The sequence below is a fragment of the Acinonyx jubatus genome, chromosome D2 (genome assembly GCF_027475565.1).
Source record: "Acinonyx jubatus isolate Ajub_Pintada_27869175 chromosome D2, VMU_Ajub_asm_v1.0, whole genome shotgun sequence".
Classification (NCBI taxonomy): Eukaryota; Metazoa; Chordata; class Mammalia; order Carnivora; family Felidae; genus Acinonyx; species Acinonyx jubatus.
Window position 1 is genome coordinate 10,094,597 of NC_069393.1, and position 17,648 is coordinate 10,112,244.

Genomic DNA, 17,648 nt, shown 5'->3' on the forward strand with positions numbered 1-17,648 from the left:
TCAGATCATTATCCCATGGTTGGTAGGTTTGAGCCCCACATTGGGCTCTGTGCTGACAGCTCAGAGCCTGGAGCTTGCTTCAGAATTGTCTCCCTCTCTCTCTCTGCCCCTCCCCCACTCATGCTTTGTTTCTGTCTCTCAAAAATAAACATTAAAAAAAAGACATCTAAATCTTTAATCCATTTTGAGTTCATTTTTATGGGGGAGTAATATAGGGGTCAAGTTTCATTCTTTCACTTGTGAATGTCCAATTTTCCCAGCACCATTTATTGAAGAGATGGTCTTTTCTCCATTGAGCATTCTTGGTTGTTTTGTCAAATATTAGTTGACTGTATATGCATGGGTTTATTTCTGGGCTCTCAATTTATTTCTATTGATCTATTTGTCTGTTTTATGCCAGTACCATACTGTTTTGACCACCTTAGCTTTATAACATAGTTTAAAACCAGGAAGTGTGAACCTCTCACAGGATTGCTTTTGCTGTTCAGGGTCTTTAAGTTGTTCCATATTAATTTAGGATAATTTTTTTTTTGCTACTTCTGTAAAAAATTCCACTGGAATCTTTAAAAAAATTACTTAATGTTTTATTACTTATTTGGGGGGGGGGAGAGAGAACATGAGTGGGGGGAGGGGCAGCAAGAGAGGGAGGCACAGAATCTAAAGCAGGATCCAGGCTCCAAGCTGTTAGCAAAGAGTCCAACACAGGAGACTTAACTCACGAATGGTGAGATCATGACCTGAACCAAAGTCTGACGCTTAACCAAATGAACCACCCAGGTGCCCCATCCACTGGAATCTTGATAGGAATTGCGCTGAATTTATAGATGGCTTTGGTTGGTATAGAGATTTCAAAAATATTAATTTTTATATCCATGAATATGGAATGTCGTTCCATTTATTTGTGTTTTCTTCAATTTCCTTCATCAATATCCTGTAGTTTTCAGTGAAAGATCTCTCATCTCTTTGGTTAAATTTATTCCTAAGTATTTTCCTGTTCTTGATGCTATCATGAACAGAATTTTATTTTTGAAAATTTATTGTTAGTGTATGAAAATGCTAATTTTGTGTCCTGCAACTTTCCTGAAATCATAGCTCTAACAATATTTTGGTGGAGTCTCTATGATTTTCTCTATATAAAAATCATGTCATCTGCAAATATAGACAATTTTACCTCTTCCAATCCTATTGTGATACCATTTATTTCTTTTCCTTGCCTAACTGCTCTTCCAGGACTATGTTGAATATGAATGGTGACAGGGGACACCCCTGTCTGATCATAAGTGAAAGCTTTCAGACTCACCAAGTATGATATTAGCTGTGGGCTTGTCATATAGTTTTTACTATGTTGAGGTATGTTCCTTCCATAATTAATTTGTCATGAGTTTTTATCACAAACAGATGTTGAATTTTGTCAAATGCATCTACTGAGGTGCCTTATTGATTTATGACATTGCTAAACATCTCACATATGAAAATGTAGAACGATGGCTGAAAGAACGGAGAGATCATGCTGATAGTAACATTGTTATCATGCTTGTGGGCAATAAGAGTGATTTGTGTCATCTCAGGGCAGTACCTACAGAGGAAGCAAGAGCTTTTGCAGAAAAGAATGGTTTGTCATTCATTGAGACTTCTGCTCTAGACTCTACAAACGTAGAAGCTGCTCTTCAGACAATTCTGACAGATCTACTGCATTGTTTCCCAGAAAGCAAATGTCAGACAGACGTGAAAATGACATGTCTCCAAGCAACAATGTGGTTCCTTTTCATGTTCCGCCAACCACTGAAAACAAGCCGAAGATGCAGTGCTGTCAGAACATATAAGGCGTTTCTCTTCTTGCCTAGAAGGCTGTGTCCATTTCCCAGGTCTGAGATTTAAATATATTTGTAATTCTTGTGGTCGCTTTGCATTTTATTACTTTCTCCTACTTATGAATTTTTCATGTCTTAAGTCTTTTGATTTTAGCTTTATAAAATCATCCACTTGCCCCAAATGACTGCAGGTTTTCATGCCATGGCTTCACTAGCCTTACTTTAATAAAATGAATGTTTGGGTTCATAAAAAAAAAAAAATTCAGCTACTGAATTTTTCTGCATCTACTGAGACAATCATATGATTTTTTTTAATGTGTTGTATCACCTTTGATTTGCATATATTGAACCATCCTTGCATCCCAGGGATAAATCCCACTTGAATACGGTAAAAGATCCTTTTAATGTGCTCCTGAATTAGGCTTGTTGGTATTTTATTGAGAATTTTTGCATCTATACTCATCAGAAATATTGGCCTATAGTTTTTTTGTTGTTGTTATAGTGTCTTTTTCTGGCTTTGGTTTCAGGGTAACGCTGGCCTCATAGAATGAATCAGGAAGTATTCCTTCCTCTTCTGTTTTTTGGAATAGTTTGAGAAGGGAAAGTACTGCTACATTCCAATATGTTGTGGTATGTTGTCTTTCCATTTTCATTTGTCTCAAGATACTATTTTACCCATTTATTATTTGATACACTGGTTTTTGAGGGAGTGTTGTTTAATTTCCAATGGGAGTTTTTCAGTTATCCTCCCATTACTGATTTTTTAATTTCATACCATTGTGGTCAACGAAGATACTTGGTATGACTTCAGTCTTCTTGAATTTGCTGACTTGTTTTGTGGACATATGGTCTCCTGTATAAAGTGTTCCATGCATGCTTGAGAAGAATGTGTATTCTGATGTTCTGTGTATATGTCCATTAGGTCCTTTTGGCCTACAGTGCTGCTCAAACCCGGTTATTTCCTGGTTGATTCTCTGTCTGAATGATGTATCCTTTTTGAAAGAGGGGTATTAGTGTCCCCAAATATTGCATTGCTGTTTATTTTTCCTTTTAGCTCTGCTACTTTTACCTTATATATTTAGTTGCTTTAATGATGGGTGCATAAATATATACAAACTGTTGTATCTTCTTGATGGATTGACACTTTTACTGTCATATAATGAACTTTTCTTTTACTATTTTTAAAGTCAATTTTGTCTGACATAAGGATAGCTACCCCTGCTATTTTTGGTTACCATTTGCATGAAATATTTTTTCCATTCTTTCACTCTCAGTCAGTATGCAACTTAATGCTAGAGTCTCTTGTAGGCAGCCTATCATGGGATTTTATTGTTTTATCCATTCAACCTTTCTAGGTCTTTGAAGACTATAATCTCTTTACTTTAAAGTAATTATTGACAGATAAGGACTTACAATTGGCATTTTGTTATTTTCTTTTTTGTAGCTCCATTGTTCCTTGCTTCTTATCCATTTGTGTTTTAATGCCTTTTGGTGAGTATGCTTTGACTTCTTTACCATGTTCTTTTGCATAAATGCTATAGGTTTTTCCCTTGTGGTTACCATGAAACTTACATAAAGTATATGAAAATTATGTCTATTTTAAACTGATAACTTAAATCCAACAGCATTCTTAAGCTTTACACTTTTATTTCTCCTCTCTCACACATTTTCATTATTGATGTTACAGTTTATATATATTGTATATTGAATAAAAGGTTATTGTATTCATGGTTATTTTTACTAAGTTTTTTTTGTTTTTAATTTTAAACTAGTGTTGTTAGAGAATTATGCACCACCACAGAACAAGCCTAAGACCACACACACAAAGCCTCCCAGGGCTGGGAGCTGGTTCCCTTTTCCACCCAGTCAGGGGAGTTCATTTAAAGCCCCACCCACTACTGAGTGCAGAGATGCCCACCCCACCAGGTAAAATGCCTGACCTGAGCACCTGGGAAGCTGCCTAGGGAAACAGCACTTGAGTGGAGATCATGGCCAGCAGCACTGCTTATCTGCTGACTTGAGGACACTGGCCCATATGGCCAGGGAACTTGGGACTACAATTCTGCCAGACTAGTTCCTCAAACAAGATATGCCAGCCTTGAGGCCTGTCGCATGGTCCTGCCTGGGCAGGGAATCTACTCCATGCTCTGCCTACGCTGAATACAACCTCCATCCGTTCTCACTGTAGAACAGTTAGAATAGGCAACTCAGTAACATCCTCATGAACCCTTCACTCTCTGCCCCACCATCCTCAGACCACCACCTACCTCTGCAAGTTGCAAGACAGAACTAAGTGCCAAGTCCAGGCACAAAACACTTCAGCTGGGCAAGAAAGAAACCTTTCCCGGAAGTTTTCAGAACACTTCTGCAAACAACTCTGATGACAGCTAGAACACGGGCCAATCCCAAACAAATCTTGGAGGGGAGGGTCTTTCATGACTAGCTTAATATAATTGTTCTTTACCTCTGAACCTTTCAAGGCCAAGGTGAGAAATTACAAGTTAAGGCACTGTCATCAAGGGAAAAATGTGTTGGGTATTAAGAGTCTGTAAGAACCTATCAATTGTTTGAAAGTTAATTTAAGAAATAACAGCTTACACATACACAGCTCATATTAAATTGCCCCTATGAAGTAGCCACTACTAATGTCCCCATTTGACAGATGAGAGTCTGAGTACAAAAGATGGTAATTTGTCTCAAATCTAGTAACTGACAGGGCCAGAAGTCATATGAGCCCAGGCAATCTGGTAACTAATTCTACGGCCTCCCCTACATTAGGAAGAAAGGAATAAGACAAAATATGTATATACAACATCACAACACAAATGTACATGGTTCGTTACGCTTGGGCTATGCAACTCATCCCTAGGTGGATTCCTCATCTGAATGTTTCAGCTGGATATTTTCTTCATATAATGGAAAGCAATACTGTGTTGAACTCAAGTAGTACTGTTAATATCTGCTTTCTTTAATTGATATGGCTTATTTTGTGTAATCAGTATTTTCATTATACCCGCTGATGGATCCTGACGCAGATAACAACTTCATAAACACAGTGTCTGAATTCTTTATTGAAGAATTAATACAAAACACTGGCCGAATCCACTTTTATATGCCAGGAAACTGAGAAAGAACATGTGTAATATATGGTAAAACTATGGAATATTACTCCACTTAACATGTTTATTGAACAGGTAAGACAGAGAAATTGGTTAGCTTTTAACATGGAGTATCTTTGTTATTTAGCACATTGAGAAGGGAACAAAATACTTTCTATAGTAAACTCACATACATAAGCACTTACTACACAGCGATCCCTCACACACACGCTTACTGCTGTTGTCCTAATTATTCATCTTGTGTTGTGTTTTTAAATGAGATGGGGAAGCTGTTGGAGGAATCTAAGCAGAGAGTGAACGTCAGACTTTCTGCTTTTATTAAGGAACATTTACACTCAAACATGTATATATATATGTAAATATTCGCAAGTAACAACATCTGTAAATTGATTACACCTACAATCAATACTGAGACAAAAAGAACACGATGAGCACCAGAGGAGCCCCCTCACATTAGGCTCTGCAAGCTGCCACCATCCAGGCAACCACCTGGATTCTAACACCATATATTAGATTTGCCAGCTTTTTGAATGAAAAACATGTATACAGCACTTAAGTCTTCTGTGTTCTTTGCATGCGTGTAATTGTGGTTCGTTCATTCCTACTGCTGTATAGCACTGAATGAACAGCACAGTTTATATATTCATTTTAGTGTTGTGGCCATGTGTGCCGTTTCTACTTCCATTGAGAATTCTAGTACTATGAATATTCTTTCAGTAAACATGTATTTCTGTTGGATATATGCCTAGAAGTAGAATTACACAGCCAAATGTACACACGTTTAGCTCTAGCAGAAAGAGCCTATTTTCCACAGTGTACAATTTACATTCCTACCAAACTCGTATTAGTCCCAGCTGCTTCGTATCTTCATCATCGGTTGGTCTTTTCTTTCTACCACTTTAGCCATTCTGGTGTATACTGGTAATCACATATTCATTATGATTTGCTTTTCCTTGCTGACTAATGAAATTGAGCAACTTTCCACATTTACTGGTCACTTAAATACACTCTGTGAATCATGTTCAATCTGCTGCTCACTTTTCCTTTCCTTACTGATTTGTTGGAGTTCTTTATATATGCCTTATAAGAGTCCTTGGTTTGATATATGCATCGCAATTATCTTCTCCCAGGCTGTGGCTGGCTTTTTAACTCATGTTTTTTTTGTTGTTGGTGGTGTTTTTTTTTTTTTTGGTTTTTGTTTTTGAACAAACAGCAATTTTTAATTCTAATGTTCTCAAATTTATCTACGTTTTTTTTTTTAATTTAAATCCAAGTTAGTTAACATATAGTGTATCTATGGTTTTTGTTTTTTGTTTAAGCTGTCTTAACCAAAGCTGTGATGTTCGCCTATATTTTCTTCTAAAAGTGTTACTTTCACATCTAGATATACAATCCACACAAAACAAGTCTTTGTGTATAGTGGGTGGCTACAGTCAAAATGTTTCTTTACACACACACACACACACACACACACACACACACACACACACAGAGCTAACTCACCATTTATCAAAATTACCATCTTTTTACTACAATATTAAAGTGTCACCTTTGTCATATATTAAGATATTGGGGCCTGTTTCTGGACATTGTTTATCCTTGTGCCTATACCACAGTCTTGATATCCAAAATCTAAGTCCTGCAGATTTATTTTTCTATTTTGATTGTCTTAGCTATGGTCACTGCATCTGCATATACATGTTTTTGAGACAGAGACAGAGAGAGATAGCATGAGCAGGGGAGGGGCAGAGGGACAGGGAGAGAGAATCTTAAGCAGGCTCCACACCCAGCGCAGAGCGTGATGTGGGGCTTGATCTCATGACCATAGGAGATTATGACCAGAGCCAAAATCAAGAGTCAGATGCTTAACTGACTGAGCCACCGAGGTGGCTCTGAATATACATTTTAAATTCAGATTTGCTAATTTCCAATAACAAAACCTGCTGTTAGATGGTGATTGGGTTGCACTGAATGTACCACTCAGTTTTGGGGAAATGAACCTTCAAAGTCATCAAGACAGTTATGTATATCCTTTCATTTATTTTCATCTTTAATATCCCTTAATTTGGTGGTGGTGCAGTTTTTGGATTTCTAGAACTTACTGTTTTTGGAATACTGTAAGCTTAATAGCGATGTAACAGTATTTAAAGTGTACAACTTGGCAGGGTGCCTGGGTGGCTCAGTCGGTTAAGCAGCGACTTCAGCTCAGGTCACGATCTCACAGTCTGTGAGTTTGAGGCCTGCCTTGGGCTCTGTGATGACAGCTCAGAGCCTGGAGCCTGCTTCCAATGTGTCTCCCTCTCTCTCTGCCCCCGCCCCGTGCTTGCTCTCTTTCTCTCTCAAAAATAATAAACATTTAAAAAAATTTTTAAGTGTATATCTTGATATAATTTGATAAATATAGCTGAAAAACCATCACAATATAGTGAACCTACCCATCACCTATAGGGATCACTGCCCCTTTACTGCCTGACGTCCACTGTCATGAAAACAGTTATTTCCTGGATTTTATCAGTTTCCTTTTTCAGTTTTTTTTTAAGGCAGGTAGGTAGATCTAGTCTCTGCTACCGTATCCTGGGTGGATACAACTGTCCTGCTATCACTTGTTTTCTATTTGTAGTTTTTTACACAGTGAGTTTGCTAATTCACCATTTTTAGTAACTTCTCCATAAGTTTTTTTCACTTTTCCATGCAATGATACCACCTACCAATAATGAGTTGGCACTTCAATCTTCCAAGTTTTAGGCCTTAAACTTTCTTCCTTTTTGCCTTACTGATGAGCTAGAGCCTTCAGTCATATGTGAAACAGAAGTGGTAACAAGCATTCTTATCTCATTAATATCAGGAAGATATAGGTCAATATTTATTTATTGAGTATAATATTTGCTGTATGTTGGTTTCCTTTTGTGTTTGATGAACTTTCCTTCTGTTCCTAGTTTTGTTGGTTTTTAACCATGAAAGGAAAGTTTTTACCAAATCCATTTTCTGCATCTATTGAAATAATCAAATGGCTTCACTTATTTTTTCTACTAATGTGGTAGGTTACATCAACTACCTTAAACTTGTAAATATTTATTCTGAAATGACTTCACACTTAAAAAAGTCACAAGTGCAGTACCAAAAAACTCCCATATCCCCCTCAGTCAGATTCTCCTAACCGCACTGCATCTCCTCCATCAGTCCTATGCGCTGTGTGCACATGCGTGCGCACAGGCACACGCGCTCTCTCTCTCTCTCTCTTAGCCTTTGTCTAAAGCATTTAAAAATAAGCTGCAGAGGCACCTGGGTGGCTTAGTTGGTTAAGCGTCCAACTTCGGCTCAGATCACGATCTCCTGGTCTGTGAGTTCGAGCCCCGTGTCGGGCTCTGTGCTGACAGCTCAGAGCCTGGAGCCTGCTTCGGATTCTGTGCCTCCCTCTCTCTGTCTCTGCCCCTTCCCCACTCAGTCTCACTCTCAAAAATAAACATTAAAAAAAATTAAAGCAAGCTGCAGCCATGAGGCTCCATTACCTCTACATATTCCAGTGTGTATTCTCCCCAAAGGCACTAACCTATAGAACCACCTAGCAATCATCCACATCAGGAAACAAACATTGATAAACATGACCATCCAATCCATACACTGAATTTTGCCAACTGTTCTACCAATGTCTGGTCTTCATTTTTATTTTAAAATTATCTCCTCTAATCTGAAACAGCCTCTCAGTCTTTTTCGTATCTTTCACATAATAAAAAACTATAGGCTTTGCATTCACTAAAACAACCATTCATATGGATTCACCTGATGTTTCCTCCTAAATAAACATAGGTCAAGCTTTCTTTTCTTTTTTCTTTTAAGTAGACTCTACACCCAGTGTGGAGCCCAACACAGGGTTTAAACTCATGACCCTGAGATCAAGACCTGAGCTGAGATCAAGAGTTGGACACCTAACTCACTAAGCTATCCAGGCATCCTACAGGTTGTGCTTTCTTGGCAAAAATACCACACAAATGATGCTGCCTCTTCTCAGTGCATCTCATCAGGGGACACATCATGCTGACCTGTCCTACTCCACTGGTGAGGTGAACTTTGATTGCCTGATCATGCTGGTGTCTGCCAGGTTTAATCACAAAATCACCCTTTCACCTCTGCAGCTGATGGGTATTTTGTGGGGAGATATCTGAAGATTATGCCATATCCTGTTCTTCATCAAAGCTCTACTCACAGACTCTAGTCTATGCTGACAACTACCTCCTGAATCAACTGCCCCTCCAATGGTTGCCCAATGGTGTTTTTCTATGTCCATTATTCTCCCTACATTTATTAACTGGCATTCTTCTGTACAAGTCTTCCCTTCTCTTTTATGAATTTACAAATTTATCTATATCACTATACATTAATGGACTCCCATTTTATTAATGGGAATTAATAATTCTGACGCTATGTTCAAACTGTCTCAAATCTGGCCAGTGAAACCTGACCAAGGTGGTTCTTTTGACTCCATGATTATTTGAACATTTTTTTACTGTCTGGCAGGTAAGATGATTCAGGTTCATCGTGTATTTCTCCCCATCTTTTACCTGAAACCAGCCATCACTCCGGAGACAGTCCCTTTTTTGGTGGAGGAGAGCACTTAGACATTAGTAACCTGGCATTTGGTGTGCACACTGCTCCTGGGGTGTCACTGTGTGTAGGCCCTCTCAGCAGACAGACCCATCTCACACACACACCACACACACACACATTTCTGTGAGTTACATTCCAATCCAACACCCCGGGATTTTCTAACTTTCCCCTCTCCATTTTCATGAAAACCTTCTCTGATCTGGCTCTCATCATCCTCAGCACATTTTCTCATCTGCTCAATGTTATTGATACTTTAGCCACGATGATCATCTCTTCCAGTTGCATTCAACACCTCTGATGCAAGTGTGCACATCACCACACCTTTCTCATCCTTTGTGGCAAGCCTGTTCTGACTTCCACTCTAGGAATGGAAGGCAGAAGAGAAACACAGAAAGCACAAGGGAGAAGGGAGAACGTGAGAGGAAGAAGAACTGGCCAAATCGATTTAATTTTAAATAGTAAATCCTTTGATTCCCCTAATAAACATTACTTGGTCCATGGATATGACTGGATTTTTTTTTTTAATTTAAGATTATGCACCTTAATTCATAAAATATTGGTTAACTTTACTTTCCTGAAATGTCTTTTACAGGTTTTGGTATCAAGGTTGTACCATGCCCCCAAAATGAATTAGAAAAGTTCCATCTTCCATTCTCTGGAAAAGGTCATGGGAGCTTCCTATTATTTCCTTCTTAAATATTTGGAATAACTGCAGTGAAAGCATCTGTACTCAGAGTTTTCTTTCTGGGCAGTTTTGGTTTTTTTTTTTAATATCAGGTATCATTTGTACAACTGACCTCTGGTATGACCTTACCTTTACTGATAGCGTGCTGTGCTCGCCAAGGGCCCATCCTACTAACAGTTCCAATCATTTTTTGGAACTGAATTCCAATCATTTTTTCTGTCCTGAATAAAATCGACTTTCGGCCTAGCTTTTCAGGCTCCTTCCCGTCCTGAGTCAATCTTCTAAAAATTTGAGAAACTAGCTACGAGGCTTAAGCCTCTAATGTTGAAGAAATTTTCACTCCAGCCTTGACTGCTGAAAGTTCTGCTGGCTTCTGGTCTCCGCCCTCTCGCTACGAGCTTCACCCTCTACCTGAGCCAAGCTCAGGACTCAGGTTCCTCTGTGCCCAAAGCTGGCAAATGCTCCCAGGGGAAACAGGTGCATTTTGCCCGGGGAACTTTCTGTGACTCACTCCTCTCCTGAATTTTACCTTTAGTCCTCTTTGCTCCTGCAGCAATAAGCTGCATTGAAACAGATGCTTTTTGTGATGTTTCTCTAGTTGTTCTCATTAGGGCACCGACCTGCTACAAGTTACTACCCAGCACTGGAATCTACTTGTGCTTTTTAATTTACTTATTTTTACTTGTGCTTTTTTAAAGCTTTATATTTAAGAATGCATTTTTAAATGCTTATTGAGAGAGGGGAGAGAGAGAGAGAGAGAGAGAGAGACAGGCTGAGAGAGATAATCCCAAGCAGGCTCTGTGCTCTCAGCATGGTGCCTAACATGGGGCTCAAATTCCCGAACCATGAGATCACAACCCGAACCAAAATCAAGAGCTGAATGTTTAACCAAATGAGCCACCCTGGTGCTCCAAAGAATAGATTTTTGTATGTGACTATTACGTTTTTTGGAAATTGTTACATCACCTATGAAGGTATTAAGTATGTGGAGAGACAGAGTGGGGTATGACAAGTCACCCCAGCAGGGTGACACTGAGACAAACGTAAACGCCTGCCAGGGAAGAGACCACCTATGCTTCATGCACGCTCACTTCTACTGCCTCCACTAAGTTGTGCGTGCAGCAACCCACCTTTCCCCTCTGACCCCCTAGGCCAGGATGAGCCGCTCTCAACAGTCTGCCCCAGAAGCATGAACACATCCTGCTGGCAAGCTGCCCGTCCATGAGCCAACAATCCAGAACCTCTCTCTCTACCTGGGCATCCGAAAGTCCTCCTGGTGGGTCCTCTTGCTAAAAATCTTCTCTTCTTCTGCAGATGCATGAGCCTCTGACTTGCTTCCAACTGCTGGTCCCAGCGTGCTGTGTTTTCACATCTAATACCTTAAACAGTGGGGAATAACAAGCCCGGCAATGGGCCAAATTGCATCTCAACAAAAATACAAAGCTATTTCTAAATGAAAACCATCCTCCACCTTAAATTGCCAGAGATCCTTCAATTCAAAATATCTGATGCATAAGCTTAGATTTTAACTTAAAGCTCCCACACATTTAAAATAATGTATTTTGTCTAGAAACTACTGATATCCACTGAGATGCTAAACACAACTAATAAAATAGCACAATGCTTTCCTATAGCTTCCTATAATCTGTGCATGTTCTATAGCCTGTGGATCAAGTATTTTCTACCCTATGAACATTAATAGAGGTTTCTAACTTGTGAGGTGTGGCTTTGGGCGATTTGCTGATAAGGTGTTCTCCACTCTGAGATTTCTGATATATTCTATGGTTCAAATTCCAGCACTAAAATTTTCTATATTCAGTAGCTTCATATTATTCCCTCTCCTCTGTAAGTTCTCTGCTGTATTGTGAGAACTGACTTTAGACCTAAGATGTTTTCAAAATCATTACAGCAACAGATTTTTCTCCCCTTTTGCATTCTTTTTCTATAAAATCTTGACTTCACCCAGAGTGATTTCCCCCATTTATTACATTTATAGGGTTTCTCCCCAAATGTGTTCGTTGATGTACAGTGAGTTTTGACTTCACATAAAATGATTTTCCACATACATTACATTCATAGGGTTTTTCCCCTGTGTGTGTTCTATGATGTGCAATGAGTTTTGACTTTACACAGAATGATTTCCCACATTCATTACATTCATAGGGTTTCTGTCTTATGTGAGTTCTCTGATGAACAATTAGGGCTGACTTCTGACGGAAGTTTTTCCCACATTCGTTACATCCAAAAGGTTTCTCGCCTGTGTGTCTTCTCTGATGTTCTGTGAAACCCGAGTAGTAGCAGAAAAATTTCCCACATTCAATACATTCATAGGGTTTCTCACCTGTGTGAGTTCTCAGATGTTTGGTAAGGGTTGACTTCTCAGAGAAGGATTTCCCACATTCATTACATTCATAAGGTTTCTCCCCTGTGTGAGTTCTTCGATGTTTAATGAGGTCTGATTTTCTAAGAAAGGCTTTCCTACATTCATAACACTCGTAGGGCTTCTCCCCTGTGTGTGTTTTCTGATGTACAGTAAGGACTGACTTGAACGAGAAGGCTTTCCCACATTCACGACATTCATACGGTTTCTCCCCTGTGTGTGTTCTTCGATGTTGAGTGAGGGTTGACTTTTCACTGAAGGATTTCCCACATTCCTGACATTCAAAAGGTTTCTCCCCTGTGTGAATTCTCTGGTGTTTAATGAGGTCTGAATTCTTGTAGAAAGTTTTCCCACATTCCTGACATTCACAAGATTTTTCCCCTGTGTGTGTTCTCTGATGTCTTGTGTGGGCTGACTTCTGGTTGAAGGTTTTTCCGCAATCATGACACTCATAAGGTTTTTCTCCTGTGCGTGTTCTCTGTTGTACACCAAAGACTAGCTTTTCACTGAAAAACGTTCTACATTCATTATATTCAATCACATTGTCAATTGAGTGGCTTCTCTGAACTGGAATGAGGTTTGACTTCTGGCTGAAAGGCTGAACACTCTGATGCTCAAAGAGAATGGATTCCTCAAAGAAATTTTCTCCACATTCATTAAATTCACACTGATTCTCTCTTGGATGTGTTCTCTGATGAGCCATGAGGGATGACATATCACAGAAGATCTTCCCATAATCAGTGTGTTCACAGGAGTTCTTTCCTGTGTAAGTTTTCTTATGTACAACAAAGAGTGAATTCTCATGGAAAGCTTTCCTACATTCACTGTACTCAAAAGGTTGCTCCAAAATTTGAATTTTCTGACGGTGAACAATATCTTCATTAAGATGGAGGCCATTCCCGTTTTTATTATATTTATAAAGTTTCTCTTCAGAATAAATTCCTTCATGCTTATCATTATGGAGCCAATTTCTACCTTTGTTAAACTCATTGAACTTCTTTCTTGAATAGTTTCTACTGCTATTAATTAATTCTGAAATATAAATAGAGTGACAAGGAAGATTAGTTGACAGGAAAATTAGGAGAAACAGAATTAGTTAGGTTTTGGGGAGTGGGTAAGTTTAGGTCATTATCTTCTCACATCTAGATTATGACAACAGTATACACATTTCCAGTCTCATCTCTCTCTTCCATTCTACACAACAGCAACAAATCAAATTTCTAAGAACTCTAATTCAAAAGAGAACAGTACTATAACCCAATCTCTAATATCTAATTCTGTTACTAGCTCTAAATCACTAGCAATAAAAACATACAACAAAATAGCAAAATCAATGAGTGGTCAAGCCAGCCTTGCCACAGGATCAGATGTACAGCTCTTTTCTGATTTATAGATATTTTCCTTTATTCCATCTGAGTTGTTCAATAGTGAACCATCAATCCCTCTTCCAATGCTTTCTGGCTTTCCCCCAACCAAATCTCACCTGATTTAACATTAGTCTTCAATCCTGCATACACACACACTCACACACACACACACACACACACACACACACACACACACACTTCTATATCTTTGCAAAACATGAAAACCTACAATTCTAAACCTGGTCCTAAAACTGTCATTTACCTTTACTTTAATATTTTTTTGGTTATGCATGCTCACCTTTACTCCTCTGCTATCTACAATACTATATTTGTAATGATATATGATACTGTACAAAACCCGTAATAATACTATTGAGTCCAACAACCTAAGAACTGACAATATTTTTTACAATGGTATCACACTGAAGAGAACATATCAGTTATATCCGGATTCAGCTGAGAATCAAGCTGTCAATTTACAAATCTAGAATGAATATATTTTACTCTGGTAAGCCCAGCTGTTTGTCCCTTATAAATTGCTCATTCTCATTCATAATCTTATATTCTTTCACTCCGTTAGCTTACAGTCCAATAATGTTTTTAAAAAGTTGCCTTCCCAACATAACTTTCAGCCTTATTTGTTAAAAAAAAAAAAAAAAAAAAAGACCTAAAACATAAGCAAACATTTCTCCAAAGAAAACATACGGATAGATGGTCAACAGACACATGAAAAGATGCTCAACATCACTCGTCAGGGAAATGCAAATCAAAACCACAATGAGATATCACCTCACACCTGTCAGAATGGCTAAAATAAAAAATACATAAAACAACAGGTATTGGTGATGATGCGGAGAGAAAGGAACCCTCATGCACTGTTGGTGGGAATGCAACCTGGTACAGCCACTGCGGAAAGCAGTATGGAGATTCCTCAAAAGAGTTAAAAATAGAACTACCCTATGATCCCGCACTCACAGTACTGGGTACCTACCCAAAGAATACAAAAATACTAGTTCAAAGGGATACATGCACCCCAATGTTTATAGCAGCATTATTTACAATAGCTAAGATATGAAAGCAGCCCAAGTGTCCATTGATAGATGAATGGATAAAGAGGATGTGGTATGTGTGTGTATATATATGTATATATGTATATATATGTATATATGTATATATGTATGTATATATGTATATATATACACACACATACATACAACGGAATATTACTCAGCCATCAAAAAGAATAAAATCATGCCATTTGCAACAACATGGATGGAGCTAGAGAATGTAACGGTAAGTGAAATAAGCTGGTCAGAGAAAGACAAATACTGTATGATTTCACTTGTATGTGGAATTTAAGAAACACAACAAACAAGCAAAGGGGGGACAAAAGGGAAAGAAACCAAGAAACAGATTCTTAACTATAGAGAACAAACTGATGGTCACCAGAGGAGAGGTGGGTGGGGGGATGGGTAAAATAGGGGATGGGGATTAAGGAGTGCACCTGTCGTGATAAGCACTGGGTGATTAAAATAAAAAGTTAAAAAAAAATCTGTTTGTATAATTTACTTTACCACAAACATGAACTACACTGCGGTAACACTGTCTTTGTTAAACACTAATTTTTTTTTTAAATGTTTATTCATTTATTTTGAGAGACAGTGTGTGTGAACAGGGGAGGGACAGAGAGAAAGGGAGAGAAAGAATCCTAAGCAGGCTCTGTGACATCACCGCAGAGCCTGACAAGGGGCTCAATCCCACGAACCACTAGATGACCTAAGCCAAAATCAAGAGTTGAACACCCAATCGACTGTGCTCCCCAAGCACCCCAAATACTAAATTTTTAAATATTTCATGCAGCTCTGATTTTCATTCAACTATGTTTCTGGCAGCCATAACTCTACCTATGATTTTCTTTCAACACTGAACAGATATGAAGTCAATGGTATTTAACAAACGGTTTTTATCAGAATTAACTGCACAGCTTTACCAAACACAAATTTTAAGCATCATACTGAAAGGTTTAGTGGTTTAACGTCTGTACTTTTAAAAATATTTCTGGGGCACCTGGGTGGCTCAGTCAGTTAAGCGTCTGATTTTGGCTCAGATCACGATCTCATGGTTTGTTGGGTTTGAGCCCCTGACAGTGCACAACCTGCTTGGGATTCTCTCTCTTCCCCTTTCTCTGCCCCTCTCCCACTCACGCTATCAAAATAAATAAATAAACTTAAAAAAAAAAACTTCTGTAAAAAAAACAGCGAATATGGTAAAATGTCACTGAAAACTTTTTAAAAAGCATGTATAGAATAATGTATTTAATATTATGACATTAATAATTAATGTTAGTTTATAATGAAAATAAGTATTTAAATGCTATTAACACATCCATATAAACCCCATCAAAAATGTCCTGTTCATCTGAGGGAGATGACACGGGGTTGGCTTTCACACTCCATAGTAAATTTTAAAATGAGTGTGTGCTACTTCTGATAAGAAACAAGGATGATAATAGACACGATTTTTTTCAGTCTCTATGTCAGTGTACACAGAATAAATCAGAGTCTAACAAATCTTACATGATTGATGAGCTGGCATGTAAGTTTGTAAAGAATTTGTGGTAATGGCTTTCTGCATTATTATGAAAATCTGGCTCTATGTGGCTCCACGGTCAAGCAAAATCATTAATGTGTAATACTAGATTTTTAAGAAGTGAAACCAAGATCTTTCTCTTTGGAGGATCAAAATACTGATAGGAAGAGAAGCCTCTATAAACTATAATTACCTAACTATATGACCAGGAATTAATTTCCTGACGGGCAGACATGGAACAAGAAGTATGCTGAGTAGTCTCTTGGCAATATAAAACATGTGATGAACACAAGAAGCCATTACTCAATGTCAGGCACTCTTTCCACACCTTGTTTTCTGTTTAGGTTTCTCATTTACAACCTCCATGTTTCCTACTTATTTTCAGCAATATCTTTTTGTTTTTCCTAGATTTTTATGTAATGTCTACACCCAACATGGGGCTTAATTTACAACCCTGCGATCAAGCATCTTCTGTTCCACCGAGTGAGCCGGCCAGGTACCCCTGCAATATCTTTTCTACCTCTGTTTTTTTTTTTTTTAATTGTATTTTGATTACTGCAGTGATTTTATTCTTTTTTTTTCAATTATTTCCTATGATATAACATAGAATTATTTCCTATGATATAATAACATAGAATTATTTCCTATGATATAACACAGTTCATAACACACCTTCCTGTGGTCTTACTATCTCCTTCAGAATGAATTACCTGCCTCTCTTATGCTCTCGTACACCAGAAACCATGTTTCATTGTTAATTTATATTAAAAACTAGTGACAATATTCAGACATTACACGATAACATTTTCAAGTGAATTGTTTTTCACCTGCCACTTGCTTGTCCTGTCTTCTCCTGTTTCTCATAATAACTTTGAATCCATCTCGTGTTATGTTTCTTAACAAGGGCACTGCATGCTCTCAATCTTTACTACAGTCTCCAGCCAACCGAGAGAAGTCTTTGGTTTGTTTCAAGTATCAAAGTCTTCTGCACTTTCCACCACTTCACAGATGGCCTGCATCTTTCCAACAGAGCTTGTGTGTGCGAGTCCTCATCCAGCCCCCAGTGTGGAGTCCACTCCAGCCCTCTGCTTC

General features: G+C 38.3%; 1 protein-coding gene across 11 annotated transcripts in view; it reads right to left on the reverse strand.

Moving 5' to 3' along the window:
* Positions 1 to 17,648, reverse strand: part of LOC106982520 (zinc finger protein 37A-like) — a 179,105-nt gene that overhangs the window by 50,351 nt on the left and 111,106 nt on the right. For 6 of the 11 annotated variants that reach the window (XM_053206950.1, XM_053206942.1, XM_053206951.1 and 3 more), the window contains one exon: positions 11,461 to 13,632. In XM_053206950.1, the coding sequence (XP_053062925.1) occupies positions 12,179 to 13,632 (1,454 nt within the window). In that variant the 3' untranslated portion in view covers positions 11,461 to 12,178. Of the gene's footprint in view, positions 1 to 8,150; positions 13,633 to 17,648 lie in introns of those variants that run through there. The other 5 variants (XM_053206946.1, XM_053206944.1, XM_053206945.1 and 2 more) reach the window with 3 other exon arrangements.